At 41.4% G+C, this 23,659-nt stretch overlaps 8 protein-coding genes across 8 annotated transcripts; 1 reads left to right on the top strand and 7 right to left on the bottom strand.

The window, feature by feature from the left end:
• Positions 1-233: 233 nt before the first annotated feature.
• On the top strand, positions 234-4,231 carry sbds (SBDS ribosome maturation factor). The gene is made up of 5 exons (XM_029447187.1): positions 234-492; positions 672-801; positions 2,526-2,726; positions 3,372-3,536; positions 3,655-4,231. Exons 1-5 carry the CDS (start codon positions 365-367, stop codon positions 3,778-3,780), a joined length of 750 nt encoding a protein of 249 aa, XP_029303047.1. The 5' UTR covers positions 234-364; the 3' UTR covers positions 3,781-4,231.
• A 1,017-nt stretch (positions 4,232-5,248) lies between these two features.
• On the bottom strand, positions 5,249-6,525 carry LOC115018262 (claudin-4-like). The gene has a single exon (XM_029447188.1). It carries the CDS (start codon positions 6,406-6,408, stop codon positions 5,752-5,754), a length of 657 nt encoding a protein of 218 aa, XP_029303048.1. The 5' UTR covers positions 6,409-6,525; the 3' UTR covers positions 5,249-5,751.
• A 370-nt stretch (positions 6,526-6,895) lies between these two features.
• Positions 6,896-23,433, bottom strand: cldnj (claudin j). The gene is made up of 2 exons (XM_029446249.1): positions 23,248-23,433; positions 6,896-8,723 (listed from the first exon to the last, which is right to left on the bottom strand). Exon 2 carries the CDS (start codon positions 8,696-8,698, stop codon positions 8,063-8,065), a length of 636 nt encoding a protein of 211 aa, XP_029302109.1. The 5' UTR covers positions 8,699-8,723; positions 23,248-23,433; the 3' UTR covers positions 6,896-8,062.
• On the bottom strand, positions 10,428-11,093 carry LOC115017617 (claudin-4-like). Its single transcript, XM_029446247.1, has one exon. The coding sequence runs from the start codon at positions 11,091-11,093 to the stop codon at positions 10,428-10,430; it is 666 nt and encodes a 221-aa protein (XP_029302107.1).
• On the bottom strand, positions 13,564-14,503 carry LOC115017620 (claudin-4-like). The gene has a single exon (XM_029446251.1). The coding sequence runs from the start codon at positions 14,501-14,503 to the stop codon at positions 13,871-13,873; it is 633 nt and encodes a 210-aa protein (XP_029302111.1). The 3' UTR covers positions 13,564-13,870.
• Positions 15,734-16,489, bottom strand: cldnf (claudin f). Its single transcript, XM_029446246.1, has one exon. The coding sequence runs from the start codon at positions 16,487-16,489 to the stop codon at positions 15,734-15,736; it is 756 nt and encodes a 251-aa protein (XP_029302106.1).
• Positions 19,000-19,635, bottom strand: LOC115017618 (claudin-4-like). Its single transcript, XM_029446248.1, has one exon. It carries the CDS (start codon positions 19,633-19,635, stop codon positions 19,000-19,002), a length of 636 nt encoding a protein of 211 aa, XP_029302108.1.
• Positions 21,165-22,179, bottom strand: cldna (claudin a). The gene has a single exon (XM_029446252.1). The coding sequence runs from the start codon at positions 22,126-22,128 to the stop codon at positions 21,505-21,507; it is 624 nt and encodes a 207-aa protein (XP_029302112.1). The 5' UTR covers positions 22,129-22,179; the 3' UTR covers positions 21,165-21,504.
• Positions 23,434-23,659: the final 226 nt, after the last annotated feature.

The following is a 23,659-nucleotide window of genomic DNA, read 5'->3' as shown; positions in this document are numbered from 1 at the left end:
GTACTAAATCTTGTGGTTTTTAAAAAAAAATTCAATTTCAAAAGTTACGCAATGTGTCTATAAAGTGCACATATGATTGTTTCTGAAACCTTTATATTTCTTTATATTATCTAATCAGTATTTTGTTTAATGAATTACTTCAATTTAGTTTTTATTTATTATTATTATTATTATTATTATTCACTAAATTATTTAAATCGACTGAAGAAACAAAACGGAACTGTTGTTTGTCGTCGATGTTTCACAGCGGACACTCATTGGAAACGCACATTTGGAGCGCATTGACGACGCAGTTATCTGACTAGTATTTGTTTTTGTCGACAGCAGCTTCGGACAGAGCAGTCTGTCTTATTAAATTTTAAATATGTCTATTTTTACGCCAACAAATCAAATACGGCTGACAAATGTGGCGGTGGTGAGGATGAAGAAAGGAGGGAAGCGCTTTGAAATCGCCTGCTACAAGAATACAGTTGTGAGCTGGAGAACAGGAGCGTGAGTAACGTTAACTGTCAACACGCACAATGTTGAAATGATTTGACTGAATAGTTACCAGAATATCTAGTTTATTATCGCATAAAGTCAACGGACATTTACTATTTTTCTTTATAAATGTGCGGTTAATGCCTGTTATCCAACTCTGAATGTCTATTAAACCTTGTGTTTTCTTCCAGAGCGAAAGACCTGGATGAGGTTTTGCAGACCCACTCAGTCTTCGTTAATGTGTCCAAAGGGCAGGTGGCCAAGAAGGATGACTTGACCAGCTGTTTTGGGACAGATGATCTGACAGAAATCTGCAAACAGGTTAGACATACAGGACTGTCTCAGAAAATTAGAATATTGTGATAAAGTTCTTTATTTTCTGTAATGCAATTTAAAAAAACAAAAATGTCATGCATTCTGGATTCATTACAAATCAACTGAAATATTGCAAGCCTTTTATTATTTTAATATTGCTGATTATGGCTTACAGCTTAAGAAAACCCAAAAATCCTATCTCAAAAAATTAGTTCCTCAGACCAAGTAAAAAAAAAGATTTATAACAGCAAAACAAAATCAAACATTTGAAAATGTCCATTAATGCACTCAGTACTTGGTTGGGAATCCTTTTGCACGGATTACTGCATCAATGCGGCGTGGCATGGAGGCAATCAGCCTGTGGCATTGCTGAGGTGTTATGGATGCCCAGGATGCTTCAATAGCGGCCTTTAGCTCATTAGCATTGTTGGGTCTGGTGTCTTTCAGCTTCTTCTTCACAATACCCCACATATTCTCTATGGGGTTCAGGTCAGGGGAATTGGCAGGCCAATCGAGGACAGTAATGCCATGGTCAGTACACCAGTTACTGGTGGTTTTGGCACTGTGGGCAGGTGCCAGATCATGCTGGAAAATGAATTCCTCATCTCCATAGAGCTTTTCAGCAGACGGAAGCATGTAGTGCTCTAAAATCTCTTGGTACACAGCTGCATTTACTCTGGGCTTGATGAAACACAGTGGACCAACACCAGCAGCTGACATGGCTCCCCAAACCATCGCTGACTGTGGGAACTTCACACTGGATTTCAAGCAACTTGGATTTTGCTCCTCTCCAGCCTTTCTCCAGACTCTGGCGCCTTGACTTCCAAATGAAATACAAAACTTGCTTTCGTCTGAAAAGAGGACTTTGGACCACTCTGCAACTGTCCAGTGCTTCTTTTCCATAGCCCAAATCAGACGCTTCTTCCGTTGTCTTGAGTTCAGAAGTGGCTTGACCGTGGGAATACGGCTATTGTAGCCCATTTCCCAGACACGTCTGTGAACAGTGGCTTTTGATACCTGGACTCCAGCTTCAGTCCACTGTCTTTGAAGCTCCCCCAAATTCTGGAAGCGACTCTTCTTCACAATGCTGTTAAGGCTGCGGTCATCTCTCTTGGTTGTGCAGCGTTTCCTGCCACATTTCCCCCTTCCAACAGACTTTTTGTGGATGTGCTTTGAAACTGCACTCTGTGAACAGCTTGCTCTTTGAGACATTTCTTTTTGTGTCTTACCCTCCTGATGGAGGGTGTCAATGATGGTCCTCTGGACAGCAGTCAGATCAGCAGTCTTCCCCATACTTGTGATTTAGTTTACTGAACCAAGCTGAGTGTTTTTCAAGGCTCAGGAAACCCTTGCAGGTGTTTCGAGTTAATTAGACGATTCAAGTGATTCGTTGAACACCAGTATACTTTTTCATGATATTCTAATATTTAGAGATAGGATATTTGAGTTTTCTTAAGCTGTAAGCCATAATCAGCAATATTAAAATAATAAAAGGCTTGCAATATTTCAGTTGATTTGTTATGAATCCAGAATGTATGACCTTTTTGTTTTTTTAATTGCATTACAGAAAATAAAGAACTTTATCACAATATTCTAATTTTCTGAGACAGACCTGTATGTTCCTGCACACCTCACACTGTATTGTCATTAAAGGCTTGTGCAAGAATCACCTTCACTTCCTGGCCTCATCTGCTTTTTCCCGTCTTTCATTTTCTTTTCCTCTCGGACAGATCCTGACCAAAGGAGAGCTCCAAGTGTCTGACAAGGAAAGGCAGTCTCAGCTTGAGACGATGTACAGGGACATTGCAACTATTGTGGCAGAGAAGTGCGTCAACCCTGAGACAAAGAGGCCGTATACAGTCAGTCTCATTGAGCGGGCGATGAAGGACATCCACTACTCCGTTAAGGCCAACAAGAGCACTAAACAGCAGGTGAGGAGACGCATATTGCTTTGTTTGCTTTCTCGTAATTATAGATCACACAAAGCTTCCCACATGTAGAATGTATTTGAGCTGCACAAGGACTTAATGTGTCGTCCTTTCCAACTCCTGAAATGGGTCATTTATGTGTAATGTTGTAGACTGGAATGATGATTTCCTAATCGGGAAGTTGGCTTGTCACTGCTTTTACCATCAAAGGTACATTTCCAGTCTGTAAGAGACACTGCAAATAATGAATCCACACTGGTGGCTATTCCCTGGTCTCACTGTCTATAAATGCACAAATACAATAAAATGTATCTTTGGTCTCACCTGGACAGAGATGTTTCTATCCAGGCAGCTTCGGAGATGTTGGCTGTAGCCCGACTGGATCACACTGGCAAAACTCTTCACTAATATAATGACTATTTTAATTACAAGTGATTAAATGGGACAGAATACTTCTTGGTGTTTCAAACTGAAACTAATCTGATGCTATCGTTTTAGCATTAAGTGAACAATGAGGCATTCATGAAGACCGCTAAATGTTATCTTGTTTGTTGTTTGTATCTTCGATGCTTTTCCTTTTCACTTTTTTTTTTCTGGAATGATGACCCTTCGGTACGACCTTTGACTAACTCAGCCTGTTGTTCCCAGGCTCTGGAAGTGATCCGGCAGCTGAAGGAGTCCATGGAGATCCAGAGAGCCCACATGAGGCTGCGATTGATGCTGCCAACCAAGGAGGCCAAGAGGCTGAAGGAGAAGCTGAAACCGCTCCTGCAGGTTGTGGAGAGTGAAGACTTTGATGAGCAGCTGGAAATGGTGAGAGCTCCAGTTTGGCTGGTGCACATTTTTACTTTCGCTGCCTTCTGTTCTGTAAAAAGTCTGTTCTCTCTGTTTTAATCGCTGCCTGTGCCTCCTTCCATCTCGTCATCCTCAGGTGTGTCTGGTGGATCCCGGCTGCTTCAGGGAGATCGATGAGCTGATCCGCTGTGAGACTAGAGGCCGAGGATCTCTGGAGGTTCTCAGTCTGAAGGATGTGGAGGAGGGTGACGAGAAGTTCTAGTAACCCAACCAGTCTGACTCAGCACCTTCTCCACACTAACGCGCTTCACTACGGCACTCAAACTGCAAACTCTCTAAGAGAATATATGTTTGATGTGATTCATGCTGATTTCAGCTAATCCTGTTTCTGAGTCTCTCTACGTTTTTAAAAGGGATTTCTTCAACTGAAAGGAACGTTTTGCCAGATTTGCATGCTGGGTGGAATGTATTTTGAAAATTAATTTAAGCATTTATCCCTAAACCTGCAGGTCAATAGAAAGTTCTGGCCTGCTTTCACGTATAGATTCAGCTTTGTATTTCCGTACCTCAGTACCATTAACAGAGCTGCCTTCTATCAGACTGTGCCATATAGTCGTGCTCAATATCCCGTAATATAATTACTTTAATCCAAAAACTTATATTTTGTCATAATGAATGAGCTTTCTCTGTAGCAAATAAATATTTAAAAAAAATATTTTTCTTTTTTTGTGTGTACACATGGCGCTTCCTTTTGTATTCACTTCATCTGAAAGCAAATGAAATCCCAGTTTTGAATGTTTCAGTGACTTTTAAAGCACCTCCCTCTGTTGTACCCCTCGTGAAAGAGCTCCACATACAATGATATAGATATTATCCTGAATATTGTATTATGAGTTATAAACGGTGTTTTAGAAAAGGCTACAATACAGTATTTGTAAATATTCCTTTAAAGGAGTACACTGTAAGCTTTACATATTCTTTGTTTTTCTATTTGCAAAACTATAGTACGACACAAACAACAAGGTCCAGGCGGGTGTAACTTCAGGAATATGGTCGCAATAAAATAATTAAAATAAATATTTTGATACTAAAGTAGATTTATAAATGTATGAAATGTAGCTTCTCTGAGTTAAAAAGAAACTAAATATATGTTTTGTCAGTCATTTAATGCAAACATAAGGAAAAACTGTCAGATTTCATCTTTGACTTCCGCTGTAATTATTATTATTATTTTCTTTTTAAAGACTTTGTGGCAGTGAGGCGTGGTTAGGGCGCCGGCTGCTGGGGGAGAGATGGGACTGTCTCAGCTGGAGCTCAAGACAGCTGGACAGAATCAGTCACACAACATAAGCATGATGATGACCTGGTTCTGGTCCTTCTCCCTCCTCATGTCCCTGTTCAGGCGCCAATGTGACACAAACCTGCTCTCATCCAGATAAAATGACGGAAGGAGAAGAATGTTCGGTGAACACAAACCAGTTTAAAGCTGTTCCCGGGAGCCTCTTTAGGCAAAAACAAAACCCCACACCTCCGTCACTTGTGTGACTGATTACCTGATTCTCTCCCATCTCTCCCTCTCTAACCACGTCCCACTGCCACACAAGCATTCAGCATAGATGGCCACGGAATGTTTCAAAATGACTGCTCACCGTATGACCTCCTGGAGGGCTCTGCGTCATGAGTTAAAACTACTCTAATGCACGACCTAAATCAAATCACTTGTAAACAAATATGTGCAATGCTTTATTCCAGTGTCCTTTTGTGAAGAAGAATTCATCTCGGATGTAAACATTTGTCACCGTCACGTAAACAAAACAAATCTGAAAATGACTCTAATTAAATGCAATGCATCTGTGCAATACGTATTTAGTTTGAAGACCAATACTAACTTTCACATTTAAGACATTACAATGAATAAACTATACAATGGCTGTACTTTCTTAATGTCAAATTAGTATCAATAATGAACTAAAGGTGATATTAAAAGGGGGAAATGATTTGCAAGTAAAACAATTCTATAAAGCTTCAATAGAAACAAGAAGCCAAAATGCAAAACAAGATTCAAATTCAAAGTCCTACCAATAAAACTTATGACACGTGACTTTGTAATGTCCGTGCTGAGTGAAGTCAGTGCATCGTTACTCAACATGTGCAGCCAGCATCCTGGTAAATCTCCCACACTCATTTCACATGTTGATGATTTTCTTTGGTTAAGTATGACTTCACAGTCCCCTCAGAGAGGCTCTGATCGGCGCTCAAACTGGCTGTTTGTGAATGTAGTCCTGTTGATCCGGCTCAGTGGGTGACTGGCCTCGGCCTCTGGATTCGGGTGCTGCACCAGCCCCTCAGTAGTGGGGCATCTAGTGGTGAGAAACACTCCTCCTGTCAGCATCAAAGCAAAGGATATCCATCCGAGGTACAGCGCAGGTCCCCAGTCTCTCCTCAGCAGCACAGCACCCTCCAGTGGCTGACTGGTGTGATGGCACGTCCAGGCTGTGGGAACCAGCAGCAGGATTCCAGACAAAACAAAGAGAGCACCAGAAAACACTTTGATCTGGCCACGCAGGGGGAACCACACCGCCCCCGCTGCTCCTATCACCACAGCAAACGCCCCGGCTCCGATGGCTGCCATGATGAGGGCTCTCCACGTCCGAAAACTTCCAGAAAGAGACATGAGAGACTGGTAGAAGGAGCAGTGCAAGCTTCCATCGTGGGCCAAGTCCCAGTGATCCCATTCCAGCCACACCCCGTCCCAGTAGGCAGGCAGAGTCGCCGTGTTGTTGTTCAAGGTGCCGCTCACCTTCCACAGGGCCAGGCAGCGTGTCAGAATGGCACAAAACCACCCTGTGAGGGCCAGACCGAAGGCAGCGAGCTCCAGTTGCCGCTCCATGACTCCGGCCTGCCTGCTCTACACTGCAGGGCCGAATGTCTAACCAGAAACAGCTGGCCGCAGGGTGGGGTGTGTGTTTTGTTTTGTTTTTTTAAACGTGTGTGCATGTGTGGGGCCTAGACCTTCTGTGTAGGTGTGTGTGTGTGCGTGCGTGCGTGTGTGTTTGTGCTCTGTCTGTTTTGCATGTCTCTCCAGAAAGGAGAAACCAGTTCTTTGGTATTCCTGAAAAGAAGGCACGGCCTTGCTGCGGCTGGGTGGAGGAGGGAGATCCCTGTTTGCTTTGCCATGGTTTCAAAACAATCCCTTTCTCCCAGTTTCTACGGAGAGAGAAACAAAGCTCCACTGTGCTCTGATCATGAGAGAACTTGATTTAAAGAGCACAAGTTCTTAATGATGTTGGGATACTCTGTTGCTCTCACGTGTAGCAGTGGAGCTCCTGGGGGAGAACAAAGAACAATGACACTGCAGAATACTGATTATACTGGCACATGTTTACTCCACACTGTTTATTTTGAATTCTAACATACAAACAAGCTTCAAACATGGCAAATGTTCTGTGTTTATAATTTCACTAAAAATGTAATTGTCTGTTTTCTAATATGTCATGGACTACAGGGGAACAACTCACTTCTTTTTGAAAGGAATTGACAACAAAGTCATTCTTCATAAAACCAGGGAAATCCATATTATGATTCATTCTGACAAATTGCAGCTATTTCAAAAGATGTCAGAGAATGTTAGCTGTATCAGACATACACTGATATATATTCTACAATATGGAGGTCTAAGCATTCAACAGCATGTGTCGTGACAACCAAGATTAAGAAACGTCTGCAAATGGCCGGTGTTGACTCTACTGTGGACAGAACTACACTAACTATTAATAATGGTCAAATCCATGTGCGTCACCTTGAAGAAAAAATGACAACATATCAGAATGTATCACAAATCAAACCTTTAGAGTCCTTTCATATCTTTAAACATACAACATATGGTTTTCAATCTATATATGGTCAATTGCATTATATCAATTCATTTATCCTTAAAGGTCCAGTGTGGAGGATTTAGAGGGATCTATTAGCAGAAATGTAATATAATGTCCATACATATATTTTCATTACAATCACCTGAAACTAAGAATGGTTGTGTTTTCATTAGCGTGTAATAAGTCCCCTCATATCTACACAGGGAGTGTGTCCTCTTCCACGGTGTCGAAGTTGTACCACCATGTTTCTACAGTAGCCCAGAACGGACAAATAAAACACTGCCCCCTTCTACACAGATCGTGTAATACTACCGTAAAGAAGATCCGCTACGATGCCAGCTTTGCTTTTTTACACTGAACCAAACAACGAGGCCAAAGAGGCATGTGTGAGCGTTTATTATGTGCGTGTGTGAGCGTGGTCCCGCTGTATCGTGTCAATTTCTGTACGTCACATTGTTTTCTTATATTCTTCTTATCATTGTTGTGCCGCCTTTAAAGCCACTGCTGTTTTGTTTTTGCACCAATACAAATAAAAAAGGAAAGGGAGGGGTGATTGGAGGGGTATTCAGTTGGTTGCAACCTGTAACCTCACCGCTAGATGTTAGTAAATCCTACACACTGGGCCTTTAAGTGGGGACTTGGTGGTGGTGTGTTTTCAGCCCTCAGTCCTCACACATAGTTCTTGATAGCGTAGCTGCTGTGTGTGGGTGTCCTGGCCAGTGTGTACCCACTGGAGGGGAACCTGGCCCTCTGTGGTGGGCAGCTTGTGCACAGAATGGCTCCCCCACAGAACAGCAGCCCAGATGTCACAAAGCCAATATATATGGCTGCTCCGAGCTCCCTCTTCAGCACCTCAGGAACGCGCGGGTTGTGGAAGTCTCTGATGATGGAGTTGGCCGACCAGGAAACAGCAACCATGGTGGTGAGGGCTGCCAGGCAGAAGATGGCCCCAGAGCTCAGCACCACCCGGGCCTTGAACCTCGGGTGGCTCAGGCAGTTGGTGCAGCGTGCTCCTAGGACAAAGATGAGGAATCCCAAACATCCCAGCACCAGGCTGATGCAGATGAGGCCGCGGGCCGCCTGGAGGTCTGGGGACAGGTCCAGCAGGGCATCATAGAGCTTACATTGCAGCTGGCCTGTGTACTCACTGACACAGGTCATCCAAAGGCCTTCCCAAAACACCTGCATGACCACCAGATGGGTGCCGATGAATGCCGTCACCTTCCACATGGGCAGAGCGCAGATCAGGATGGTCCCAGCGACGCCTAACATGGACATGCTGATGCCCAGCTCCTGCACAGCCATGGGACACTGTGCAGCCTCTCACACTCTGGGAAACACAGAGGGTGGAGAGGAACAAAAACAGTTTTTTTATTATTATCTTTTATTCAGAATGGAGACATGTAATATCCCTTTTATCACATCCTAAAATGTTCAACAAGGAATTATGTAAACTAAAGAAGTATAAGGTACAATAAGAGAAGTACAGATAGACAGACTCAAGATCTAAAAACTGTGTTCACTGTTATCAGACGTGATCACAGCAACTGCAGAGATGTTTTTCTGTAAAGTTTAGGTTGTTTCCTGTAACTGATGTCAATAGATTTTCTAGCCATGGAGGCAAATGGCCACTAGGTCGCAGTGTGCCACAAGAGACAAGCACGATGAATAGGCCACATTGGCGAGGCTTCACATTCAGATGGAGAATCTGGGTTTTAATTTAAAAAGATGTATCCAAAAAAAAAAGACATTAAAAGAAAGTGTCATCTTCTGTTAGAGAATAATTTGAAACAATTTGTGTTCAACTGGTTTAAGTGTTGCAGAATTAACTTTCATTTGTCCACATGTTTCATGACCAAAGCTAAAGGGACAGGAATGACTGGCGATACATTCTGCACTAACAGAATCTGCGCAGTTATATTTGTGTATTTTTTGCAATGTATGTTTTATGTGATGAAGTTGTTTAGGAGGGAAACAAATCAAATGTAAGGTATTTCACAGACACCGTAAAAGTCTGACCTCCACAACCCGGCCAGACTGAACCGAACAAATGCAAATATTAATGTGACATTAACACCTGAGGGGTGTTGTCGTGCAAGATATTTCACTTCCCTTAAAGTTACTGGTTTTAGGAATCTACGTAGACCTTATCGATACTCATCAACATCTATCTTTATTCCCTTGTTATGCTCAGAATAAAGAAAGTCGCTGAGGAGAAAAACATGAAAGTAAACATGAGAGAGCAGGAACACTTAGTGGACAAATGAGTCAAAATGAACATTTCAAGCTCTTCAGACACACCCTGAGACATGTGAGTAAATTGAGCATCAGCTTGGTGGGAATGTGAAGTAACAACATCAACACTTCAAACCAAAAGTATCTTTCAAAACCAATTTAAACGTAAAAATGTGAGATTTTCAGGAGGAAAATTAACATTAACAATAGTTTTAACCTTTGTGTCTTTAGATAACCCCCTTTATGTACTTGAATCTATTTCCTCCCAGAGTATTTATGCAGCAAACATTGAAAGAGATGGATGAAACCTTTGAAAGCAGTTCTAAGTACTAAGCAGATTATAAATCCCTGAGTCACCATCTTTGTTCCCTGGCCAGTGATATTTGGTGAGTTCCTGACAAACAGGTTATCTCAGTGTTGGTTTTAAATAACGACAGGTGCATGTTAGTAATATGTATTAACAAGAAGCTTGAGATTCAGCATCATTTATTGTGAAAATAAAAGGACAAAAAAGGTGCACAGTGCAATTACAATATATTTCTTTTTAAACTGATACCACAAACGTGTGAAACACAGAGTTTATATCATTTAGACTACCACCATGTAAATGGATATTAACAAGAGTCCCAGCAATATTCAAACAGAGAGCATCTTCATACATCCAAAGTGTGATTCTCTTATAAAGACAAAGTGCATATTTCCTTCATTGTGTGTTGTCTGTGTGTGTGTCTTTTTGTTTTGTCTAATTAAATTCCAAGTTTCCTTTACTTCTTGTAGACAAAAACATCAATCAGAGTTCTCAAATATACGTCTTGTTCGGTGAATACGATTGGATTGAATCCAGTTTGCTATTTCCTCCAGGCTTGTTTAGGAGGTACTTCACAGAGGGAGTCTCATCGTCCTTTGGGGGACAGCTGGAACACAGAAGTGCTCCTCCCAAGACCAGCAGTGCCCCGGCCCCCCAGCCGATGTAAAGAGAGGTCCCAAGCTCTCTTTTCTGGGCGTCTATCAGCACCGGGTTGTAGAAGTTCCTTATTATAATGCTGGCTGTCCATGAAACAGGGACAAGGCAGAGGATTCCACTGATGATCAGCAAGACGCCTGCTGCCACTGAAGCCCTCGCTTTGGCTCTGTCCTCTGGAATGAAGTTGGTGCACTTTCCACCAGCGAAAGCTATGAGGATCCCTGCGATGCCTGTGACGATCGAAACCACCATCAGAGCCCGGGCCCCCTGCAGGTCAGTGCCCAGAGCCAGCATGGAGTCGTACACCTTACACTGCATCTGGCCCGTACTCTGCACCACGCAGCTCATCCAGATGCCCTCCCAAATGACCTGGGATGTCACTATGTTGTTGCCAATGAACGCTGTGACCCGCCACATGGGTGTGCCGCAGCTAATGATAACCCCGATCCAGCCCAAAAGGGCCATGGTGCAACCCGCCATCTGCATCCCCATGGAAGCCATCGTCTTCACTCCCACAGTGTCTGAGAGAATATAATGAGCTGATCATGCGTCTATGTTCATCTGCAGCAGAATGAGAATGAATAATAGGAGGCGTGAAAGCCGAACCATTTAGAACCCTTGAGGCTCTGCCAAAGAATACCAGCCATGCAGGATTCTTTGTGTGTAGGAACAATAAAGGTTGAGGTTTGTACCTGTTCTATTGGATGGAGATTGTGTTTCACAAGGTGTTGATGATACTCTCAACAAGGAAAAGGATGTATGTCATAGGAAATGCACCAACTTGAAAATGTAGGCAGTTTGAATGCAGGGAGAGTTTGCGAGCACATACAGTACCGTTGACATAAAGGTTAAATTAAATAAAGTTTGCAACATTGAGAATTAAATGAATCCACCCTGCCATTTACTACACAGTGTGATGAAAGCAGGGAATTGTCTGCATACATGTATCTATGTGTGTATCTTTGGGCATCTGTTTATAATATAATCGATTAAGATGTGTTTGCGTTTTTGCTTTCAATTTAATTTAGTTTTAATTGTTAACTTAATAAACATCTTGGATTCTTTTAGTGTCTGATTTGTTTTTAACTTAAAAACAACAAGCCATATTGTCTGAATAGTCCTTGTAAAGATATATTATCCGGCGCCTACCACTATTAATAAGCAGAAAGACAGTAAATAAAGGTTATGATCAGATATAACATACGTACAAGGTTCTGTGGGACAGAGGGTGTCTTTTGCTTTATTATAAAGGCCCCTGAGGCAAATTTGTAATTTGGGCTAATTAAATATAATTTAATTGATTCATTGATAAAAAAGGAATTTTACATTAAAAGTAGAAAAATACTTTTCTACTTTCAATTTTACTGAAACCTATTTTCCAATCCCTGTTGAGTTAGACCGTGATGTATTTGTTCCATTGTATACTCTGACATCAGTGAGTTTGGCACACAATCCATAACAGGTTCAGGGAGATTCTTTCTCAAGTGGCAGAGAGTAAGTTAGGAATGTGAAACCAGAGTAAACGTAGCAGCAGTACAGGGTGTGTTCACACAAGTGAAACACCTAGTAATGCTGTTCTGACATTACCTTTGTTATGAGATGTCTTCGGAACATAATAATAGATTCCTCGATGTCCAAAATCACATGTATTTGTACACAAATCCTCCAAAGAGCTGACAAAATACATTGTTTGTAACTACCCCTTTGAACAACACATGGAAGTGTTTTCTGATCTGACCCCTAATCAGCAGGGAGACAACATTTGTCTGCTCCTTCCAAAACCGTCACACATAACTGTTGAAAAATGTATCTTTTAAATGTCATAATGTTTGGTTCTGGTTTGGTTTGGTTTAGGCACAAACACAACTTAATAACTCAAATAAAATAAAAGAACTTTGTTAAAACCTCATTCTAACCACTTGTATACGGGTCAGGAATGACCACGGTCATGCTTAAAACAAACCAACGTTGACTGTTGGATGGGAACAGCGCTGTCCCCATAGACTGTGTAAGAAGTGGACTTTGTGACATCACCGATCAGTTTGTGGAAGAGGTGCATGGAGAAGGGAAAAAGGTTAAAACCTCCAGCAACACTGTAGAACAACTTTATTGTAGCTGTACCCAGTTAGTAAATCATTTAGCCTTTATTGTAATTAAAGTATACCGTAAATATGTGACCCATATTTTAAGAGTTACGTCATCAGTAGAAACCAATGTGTTCGGGGCTGAGAGACCGATGAGGGAAGTAAGAAGGTATTAAAGGTGGTGTTGGTTTTGGTAAATAACGTAAGCGGATGTATCTTTTTAGATTTGAGTCAGTCCTTAAACCTCATAGTCATTGTTGAACATGAAGATTGTTTATTGCAGGTGATGTATTTAGGGTTAGGCTCTTGATTGATTGAGTGTTGTAACTAACACACTGTAGCCAATTCTGTGAAGACGTTTTGACTGGCGCTCAACACTGTAAATCTGGTTAAACTAGTTTAACGCCTGCATGAAGATTTCAAACATACTGCCAAATGTTTTTGAATGTTGTTGTTACACTCTCTTCTGCTTCAATATACTTTGACATTTGTGACCTTTTCAAATTCTAAACCATGACATTTTTATTTCCCATAAACAGTGTTTCTAAATAGAAATGCAATCAGTCAGAAACATGCGCCTCAGTTTCCTTCATGACCACCAGCATGAGAAGCACTCATTTTAAATTGCTCTGGACTGTCTACTTGAAAACCAAAACGGTGAATGTAAAGCAGCAAAAAAGAGAACAGAAAACCTAAAAACATATTGGCACACAAACAAATATTATTGAAGGAAATATTTTATTAAAAATCAGTGATTTCAGGAAACAAAAACAGTCTTTGGATGTTTAATTTGACAAAGATATTTGTAAAATATTTTATACAGTAAATTCACGACATATCAAGGGTACTGTACAACTTTCCCAGCATTTGTTGACCATTAACATCCTTCTAGCACAGCTTAGATTTACATTCAGAGAAAAATAGGTTTGATACAAGTTTTGTATAGAATAGCTCTCATTCAGTCATCATGCTGTTGGAAGGTTCTCTTGCCACTATAGTAGTTTCACACCACATCTGTACTGTGTTTCTTGTTCCTGCAGAAACACTCTCTCTTGCCTCCACCAAAGAAATCTGAATTTCTCAGAAAATCAGTTCTCCCTATGTCACTTTTGGTGCTATCGGAAACTCACAACGAAAGAGGATTACGCAAGAAAAGTAAAATAATTAGAAGTCTTTTTCAGGAGAATGGTCCTCTCAGACATACGCTCGGCTGGTGGCTGTGGATCTGGCACCGGCGTACTTGACTGGATACTCCGGGCTTTCTTTGGGTGGGCAAGAGCTGCAAAGGAGAGCACCACCCAGGAGGAGTAGCCCAGCTGTGCCCCAGCCGATGTAGAGTGCAGCCCCGAGCTCTCTCCTCTGGGCGTTGGTCATGATGGGGTTGTAGAAATCCCTGATAATAGTGTTGGCAGACCAGCAGACGGGAATGAGGATAGCAACACCGGCACAAATGAAGATGATTCCAGCAGCAATGGCCACCTTAGCTTTGGAAGTTTCGTCCTCCACAAAGTTGGTGCACTTGCCTCCGATAATTCCCAAGATGACCCCAAAGGCAGCAACGATGATGGCGATGACCACGAGAGCTCTGGCAGCCTGAAGGTCCTGGGGTAGAGCCAGCAGAGAATCATAGATCTTGCACTGCATCTGGCCTGTACTCTGCGTCACACAGTTCATCCACAAGCCTTCCCAGATGACCTGCGCTGTCACAATGTTGGCTCCAATGAAGGCTGTGACTTTCCACATGGGCAGAGCACACACAATGATGGTACCCAGGAAGCCAATGATGGCCAGGGCAAAGCCCAGCATCTGTCGTCCCATTGACACCATGATGAGGTCTTGTTAGAGTCACTTGAACAGAAGCAGAAGAGTTGTAGTTTGCAGGAGATCAGCTCAACTCAGGTTGTAAAGTTGAATAAAGCCTCCTGCTTGTTTCCTTTGACTATAAGGATGTCTTTCTTGAAGGTGGAGTCAGAATGTCCGTCCCTCTGACCTGAAACTAGTGCGCTGAATGATTGACTTGTCCAACCAGATTCTTTATATTATCTGTATGCCGATAGGGAGTAGTTTCGATGAGATGATAATGAGCCTTGTAGGACTATGCAAATGAGGCCCCTAAAGAGGCAACGCAACGAAACAATGGTTTGCCAATGGCCATCATTTGATTGGGCACGTTACTGGAAGATCAGGTCCAGTCACTTGTTTCAGGTTTTTTTAAAAACAACATAGGTGGAAGTATCAACGGATGTCAGAAGTTAACGGAAGGAGCCTCCATTTATGGATTTACTCATTACTTCTGTTTAATTATCACCTTATATTATTATATTATATGGTATTTAAATAATTGATTTAGTTATGTTTTTCCTTATCTGAAAGACAGCACTCTCGTTGATCAATGCCACAGTTGATTGTGTCACTTATTACAAGAAACTCTTTATTTTCACAAGTTTATCATGTGTCTTTGTGTATTTCAGAGGTTTTAAGAAACTCTTCACAGTTTACAGTGACATCACACAGCAACTCAATTAAGATCAAATATAAAAAAGATTGTTTTAGAAAATCATTTGTTATAGATTTATAGAGGAAAATCTATAGTGGCTTTTTATTTTTTTAATCATTACTCACTCTCACTCACCCAGAGACAGACAGAAGGCCTCTGACCTTGTAAAATGTGATCATATTTCATAACATTGCATAAAATTAGTAACAAAATGTTGTGATAATGACTCCACAGACAAATTAGTGAATATAGTAAAAACATTTTATTCAAAATCTTTTCAATAATCTCAAAAATAAAGTGGCATTTACAGAAAACAAACATCACAAATCATCACTATTTACAAAATGTGCTCTGCATGACATTAAAATAAATATACCAACAGTGACTTCCTTATGAACATAGCCATGTTGACGCAATATTTCCTTTTATATCAAGAATAAAAAAAAGATTTCTACTTAAATAAATCCAAAACAGAAAACATATGTTTTAAGATTCAACAAGTTCTTGAAGCCATCTTGGTAGAAAGCTCAGTCTTTATCCTCTTTCTGTCCTTTCAGTTTTTAGAGGTATTGTCTAGCAGAGTATGTGGTTGGTGCTGTATAAGGTTTGCTAGGTGCGTATGTCCCTGTGCCTGTGTATGGGCGGCTGGATGGGGGAGCATACACAGGGCCATATGCTGCCGGGTTGGCCACAGGGCCTGGGTAAGGATACATTTGAGCCGGTGGGTAGCCTGGGTATCCATACATGTTTTTTTGAGGAGGGCAGGACGTGGTTAGGATGATCCCACCGATCAGAAGAATAGCAGCAGAGGCCCAGCCGATGTAGATTGAGGCTCCAAGTTCCCTCTTCTGTGTCTCGATTGTCAAGACGCTCCGGAAGTCTGCGATGGTGATGGCTGCAGACCAGCAGACGGGGATCAGGACCAGGATGGCGGAAACAATGAAGAGACAGCCGCCTATGATCACCACCTTGGCCTTTGATGAATCTTTGTCCAGGCAGCCGGTGCACTTGGCTCCAATGAAGGTGACTATGAAGCCGATGAAGCCGAAGATGAGGGAGATGATGACCAGGGCTCGGGCGGCTTGCAGATCATTGGATAGCCTCATAACAGAGTCATTAATCTTGCACTGCATCTGCCCGGTGCTCTGCATAACACAGTTCATCCACAGGCCGTCCCAGATGGTCTGACCTGTCACGATGTTGGCTCCAATGAAGCTGGTCACTCTCCACATGGGGACCCCACAGGTCACCGATACCCCAACAAGGCCTATGAAGCTTATGACCTGTCCTGCCACTTCCTTGCCAATCCTGCCCATGGTGAAGAGGCTTTGTCTGTGGCAGGAGAGAAGATTGTTTCAGCATACAGGTCTAGTCTTCTTTCGGAGTGACACAGCTCTCTCACTTGTTGTTTGTCAGAGAATGTAGAGGAGGAGGGCTGTCGCATTGTCAGGTTAGTTCTTCTGGCCAAACAAGATTCCTCTTCCTAGAGCTGGAGGAGTGGCACAAGACAATGACTTGCTGTTTCACACTTTCATATGTAGATTTTCCTCCAGTAAGGATGGTCTTATTGGATGGAGTTACAAGATGGCAAATGATCAAATAACGTCTTGTTGTTTTGAAAAACAGGCTCTTTGCTTTGCTAATTTAGAATCAAAGTAGGGGTGGGGCACCTTAAGACAATGTTGAGCTATCGAGATTATCTCTTCACTATGAAGGCCATGGCATTATTTAATTTTGGTCTAAACGTCTAAATACACATTGCAAGTTTCTGGTGTCCATAATAGAAAACGACATGGTGACTTTCACACCATTGTGTTTCCTCCCACATTGAGAACATTTTAGAGTAAAGGATTGAAATAAGTTGTGAGCTTCTCTTTTTTCCTTCTGCAAATCTTTCTCACAAGATGGGATTGTTTTCCACTAGATGTTATGGTCAAAAACGATAAGATTAATTGTTGAATCACTTAACTATAGCCCTCAAGCACAGTATCTACAACAGAACCAGAGCAGAAAAACAGTTAGTTGGACAAAAAAATAAAAATGTCTCATGATGCACAAACCAAAAAAAGATATGACACACTGTTGTTGAATGGAAGCTGTTTGTGAGTCTGGCGGGTGCTAAACAGCATGAACAGCAAACAGACCTGTGGCTCGTGCCAAGATCCTCATTGTGAAGACAGATACTCAGCCCTGAGCGGTGGAAGAGAGATCTGTTTCAGATAACACAAACTTTGATGGAGTGATGAGACACAGGAAGCCAGTCAGCTGATGCAGTCACTTCACTTTAAAAAAAAACACCTCCCATGAAAAATACCTCTAAACAAACTGTTGACAGTCCCTGCGTCACACCTTATCCAGTAACGTGATACTGCACAGACATTTCCACACTGCGATCCTGTGATGAAAATGTGTTTTGGGAAAGCTGCTGTTTACGAGAATACTTGATATAACATTTCCAGAACAGACAACCTAAAAGCTCCACAGCTTAAAAAAGACTCTACATTACATTTACATTTTTAGTTTAAACCAACTCACCTCTGAATAAACCTGCTTTAGTAGGACACCCTATACTTTTCAAATGAATGTCATTTCCTTCTAGGCATTTCCTTCTAGGCTTTAAAGAACAGATGGCTGAAAACCCAATTTCCGCTGACCGGGCATGATAGATTGGACAGATGAGGTTTATGGGGACTGCCATGCCTATCTGGTCTGTGCGTAAAGAGCTTTTTTCTTTTGTAAATTAACTTAAAACGACTTTTACTGTTTAAGGAGGGGGTTTCTCTTCTATCCTGTTTCCCATGGAAACTACATCACAGCAGTAACCTCCTTGCATATTATGCTTAATCTTGTCCCTTGCATTGCAGCATAATCATGTGCTTGTTTACCTTGTGAAGTTGATTTTATTACCTTGTCCCTCTTCGTTAATCTCTATAATAGTATCATAAGCTTTTAGTTTCTCAGAAGAAAACAGTTATCATTCAGTGAGTATAGAGTTTATTTACAGAACATGTCAAGATTCAGAAACACAGAAATTGAAATATGGAATTTGCCAGCTGCGTGAAAATAAGCACAGAAAAGATAAAAAAATAAAAAATGCATACATTTTCCCTAACCTACAGTGTTTACGTATTACTAACACCCCCGTGTGTTATCAAGATGGATGTAATCAATGCAAAACTTGTGATACATGAAGGAAGCGGCCTTAATTTGTTGAGATGCCATTACCATCTGAATGAAAATAATTAGAGTGTTACCTTCTTACAACACTCTAACTAAATATTTACACGTTAATTATAACCATGATTTAAATACTAGTTACGCATCGTACAACCACAAAACAACGTGGATTAAAAAATTCTAAATCCATTCCATTTCAATTTAATTCCATTTCCATTTTTTTTTTTGACTGAGACATGAACATAAGCTGTTTTGGTGTTCAAATAGACAGACCACCTTCACAGCAGACATATTGACTCATCATAGCAGGAAAAGCACAATGGTAACATTTACGATGGCTTCCTTCCATCTCGGAGTGACAGTGATACAGCATGCACAATCCCAGGGCGCTGCTGGCACAATGTAGTGGGATTAAGTCATTGTTTATGTTGTTAGTTACACTTGCTTGACAAGACAAGATGTCCGCTGTGGGAAAGGTCACTTTGACATGTACACTCACCGCAATCAAAACTCAGGATTCAGCTCGTGGCAAGCTGTGATTTCATGCTATATTTACATAGCCACTGCATATATTTTTAAAGCAAACTATAATTTCTCTCTGTTGCAATTCCTGTGACCTCAAGAGTCCATGTAGGAAGTTCAAACCATCTTATACGTATTCTCTTGATGTGGAGACCGTCTTCACAGGTCTGAATTTGGGTACGTAGTGGGGGTGTTGATGTTTGGGGGGGCAGTTCCAGCACAGTAGACCCCCTCCTAACAGCAGCAGGGCAGCAGCTGCCCAGCCGATATACAGTGCCGCTCCTAACTCGTACCTCTGGGCTTCGATCAACAGCGGGTTGTAGAAGTTGGTGATGATGGTGTTGGCAGACCAGGAGACTGGAATGATGCAGAGCAACCCCGAGACGATGAACAGAACTCCAGCCAGGATGCAAGCCTTCGCCTTGGATCGCTCCTCCTCGATGCAGTTGGTGCATTTCCCACCAGCGATTGACAAGATCACTCCAAAGATTCCAGTCATGATGGAGATGACGATCATGGCACGAGCGGCCTGCAGGTCCCGGGGCAGAGCCAGCATGGAGTCATACACCTTGCACTGCATCTGGCCTGTACTCTGCACCACACAGTTCATCCACATGCCCTGCCAGATGGTCTGAGCCGTGATGATGTTGGCTCCGATGAAAGCAGTGACCTTCCACATGGGTAAGGCGCACACCACGATGACCATGAACCAGCCAATCACGGCCATCGATATACCAATGATCTGAATCCCCTGAGAAACCATTTCGCCGGCTTTGTTCCTGAATGTACAACGGAAGACAAGTGGAATGATGTGAGCTTGTATTTATAGCTTGTTGTGTGAGAATAGTGTGAGACCACAGTCCTCGTCTCCAATTGGATAGAAGGAGTTTACCCACAAACAAAGATTCAGTGACCTTTAGTAGTGCTGACCTGCTAGAATCCAAAGATTCAAGGTCAGATACAAACAAAAGAAAACTTGTTTTTTATCCACCATTCTCCAATTGACAAATATTGTGTTATTGAAGTAAATTGTTTGGCCAGGAAAATTGACAAATGATGCTTCTTTTAAATTCACAGCTTTACACATCTTTAATCACAGTAACATGACACATGAGTAACTAACCCACTTTTTCAGAAAGTGTTGAATAACTTTGTTTGTTGACACAGTGCAGTAACTGTGGTAAACATCCAACTTGTTCAAGAGGAAAACCTGCTGGATGACGGATTAAAGTTTCAGGTCTGAACATGAATGCACAGGACGTGTTATATTGTTTACAGCAAGGGGCAGTGTTGGACAGGTAATGATTTAGAGGGGCAACAGTAAGTTTCCTGTATTAAATAAACGACTTTCATCTCATAATTCATGAGGATAATACAAATTCAAAGTCAGATTTATAAACAGCCTTGTATTAAATGTACAAATAAACTACAGTGTATGTTATTGCTTATTACATAAATGTCAGCTTTAAGGGAACTGTGAAAAACACCTTTGTTTAAAGATGGTTACTTTGTGTGTTTGAGTTACCCAAGTAATTGTAGTTGTACTTTTCAGGCTACATCAAGTTCTAATTGGTGTTTAAAATGAGACACAGCTAAGATTTCTTCATACTTTGACAATTTGTTTGTTTGTCAAGTTACACCTGTCATTTCCATTTTCCATTTAGTTTGAAGCAAACTTTTTGACTTTAGAGACACTTTTGTCCACAAATGCTCAACTGTACAGACTGTCAACTGTATGAGTGAACATTTATTTTATTCAGAATATATGTAAATGCATCTTCCTACCTTCACAATTTATTTTTCTTAGAATTACATAAATACTAAGTACACAGGGTTAAATAGGATCCACTGTTAGTACCTACTATTGATGTTGCAGCATATTGTTATAAAGTCTATCTTGCACTAAATTTGCACAAAAATGATTAAATGATTGTTTTATTATAAAGTTTATTCGTATAATGTTTCAATTAAGTGCAATCTTTTTTTCACTCTTCTTTTGTCTACTTACACTCCAGAAACGTTTTTAAAAAGAGATTTTTGTGAAATAAGAGTATTTTACATTATATTTTGATTTATTTTGGGGAAATCTTGATAATATAAAGAATTTTCAATTACCTTTATAAAACATTTATCATTGTTTTTAGTTATTAATCCTGTAAAATATATGGGTAGTGTATGGCAGAGTCACGCCTCATGTCTTCTTTCTGAAGCCTCCATTTTTAGCTTGAGATGAAGTAGATTTATTGGCATGTTATACAATCTAAAAGAACAACCAAAACATGATAATTCAATGTTGATAAAAAAAATCTTTATTTACAGTTTCAGACAGTCACGTATAATACACATTGTAAAATGGAATGATATGTAAAAGGGCACAAATTAAATTGGATATGTATTTTCTTTCACTCCCACTGATTAAGTTTGGGTGTGGTCCACATCTCTTCATCTTGGCACTGAAGAAACATGTGCTGTATATCAACATGAAAGTATCAAACAGAACTGTGAGCACAATAAACATGTGAAAACTGTGAAATTCTAATTATGCTGATTGAGGAAACATGAATCAATTTCATGGACCACAAAGCATTTGACTTTAGTCTTTTTTCAGTCTTGTCATTTGGCTTTTCTCTCGTCAGACGTAGTCCTTGACTCCATTTGCACGGGCAGCAGAGTACTTGGCAGAGTAATTATCCTTGGGAGGACAGTTGGCACAGAGGAGTGCTCCACCCAGGATGAGGAGGCCTGCGGATCCCCAGCCGATGAAGAGTGAAGCTCCAAGCTCCTTTTTCTGAGAGCCAATAACCAGTGGGTTGTAGAAGTTCTGTATGATGGTGTTTGCTGTCCAGCACACAGGGATGAGGCACAAAACCCCGGCAATGATGAACATCACACCAGATGCCACGCCAATTTTGGCTTTGGAGCTCTCATCTTCCACACAGTTGGTGCATTTGCCCCCGGCGAGGGAGAGGAGGATGCCGAAGACGCCGACCATGATAGAGATGATGATGAGGGCGCGGGCAGCCTGGAGATCTGATGAAAGGGCCAGCATCGAGTCATAAACCTTGCACTGCATCTGGCCTGTGCTCTGGACCACGCAGGTCATCCAGATGCCCTCCCAAGTGGTTTGGGCAGTGACGATGCTCTGGCCGATGAAGGCTGTCACTTTCCACTGGGGAAGGGCACAGACAACAATGGTCCCAATCCAGCCAATAATACACAGGGCAGTGCCCACCATCTGAAAGCCGGCCGACACCATGTCTCTTCAGTAAGCTTGTTGCACAGTCGTCCAAAATAAAAGGTCCAAAAGTATGTGTCTCTGGAAGTCTTGCTAGAGAGATCCCCAAGAGTAAATGTTTGGGTAAGGTTGAAGCGGCTCTTTTATACACTTAACTCGGGAGGGGCTTGACACACAAACTTTGTCACACAGAGCTGTGACGTGACGACTGCCCCCCAGCCCCAGCCGTGGGCATGTGTCATCATGTCAGTTATTGCTCTCAGTCAGGTGGAGAAAATTTGACTCACCATTATTGAGACCGGTTTAGTAGACTTCAGAAGAAAACATCAGCCGCACCCTCAATATGCCATTAGGTAGCTCACGTGGTGCTGATTTGCTTGTATGTACACGTAACAGTGACTAAAAAATACAACTTTGTTTTTCTGAGTTCTCTCAAGTAGTTCTCAAAATGTTTTCAATATCCAAGCCAAATTTATTTATAAATCCCATTTAAAATAACAACATCTAAAGATTGTACTATTCAGGCTGTAAAGGAGCACATCATTAAAATAGGTTTTTCATAGTTTTAATCAAATATGGACTATTTGTTAGTAAAGGAGTAAATGTGTGCTTTCCACCCTCTGATGCCAAGACACACACACACACACACACAGAAATAAATACTAAGTGCACTGGATTTAAACTTTAAACAGATTAGTTGAACCCAATATCTTGGCCTACTGCTGCTATGTTATTAGTGTTAACGGAGCATATTGTTAAAAATATATGTCTTTAAGAAAAAAGAATACTTTGTATTTTATTATTCATTATTCATTCATAAACTTTGCAGCTGGGTGGGTAAATGCTCAGATCATTATGGTATTACTCAGTCCCACTACCCAGTACTCTATTCATTCAACTTTCAAATACATGTAATAGTATTACAGCCCACACAGAGTTACTCGCACAGAGTAGCAATGTTGGCACAGCCAAAGGACAAACCCATGAAAACGTAGAAGTAGAAAACAAAAACATCATTTCTATATAATTATTTGAACCCTTTTTGTCCAGTAACAAATAAGTACTTTATATGAGAATGCATGAACAGAAAAGGTAGGTAGTTTTTCACAGTAGGTGAAAAGATAAGAGTTTAAAGCTGACCTTGCAGTGATGTCAGTCCTTAAAGGCTGAAGGGTTGCAGCCTTCTTCTGTAGGTTGTCTTGGGAGAAAAATGTGCACTCTTTAGTCCAGGGGTCCCACTTGGTTTATCGTTGGTTTATCGATAGTTTTCCACAGCAGTGAGGGAGAGGAAGATGTTGGGGAAAAGGCCAACACTATGCCAAGTGATTCCTGTTGACACACTGTTGCAAAAAGAGGGAATAGTGAGAGGGGCAAGAGAGGTAGAGAGGGAATCAGATTGTTTCAGAAATGAATAGAGGCAGTGTTTAAGGGCCAAAACTGCCGTTAGGACTATAATGCCTCTATTTTATCCAAGGTAGGATCATTAAAGCTACTTCGGCCTGGCTATGGAGATTGGGTTCCACACACAAGGAAGCAGGGAGGAATTTCCACA

Source organism: Cottoperca gobio, chromosome 13 (assembly GCF_900634415.1).
Source record: "Cottoperca gobio chromosome 13, fCotGob3.1, whole genome shotgun sequence".
Lineage (NCBI taxonomy): Eukaryota > Metazoa > Chordata > Actinopteri > Perciformes > Bovichtidae > Cottoperca > Cottoperca gobio.
Note: the sequence above shows the minus strand (reverse complement) of the source record. Positions and strands in the feature narration are given on the sequence as shown.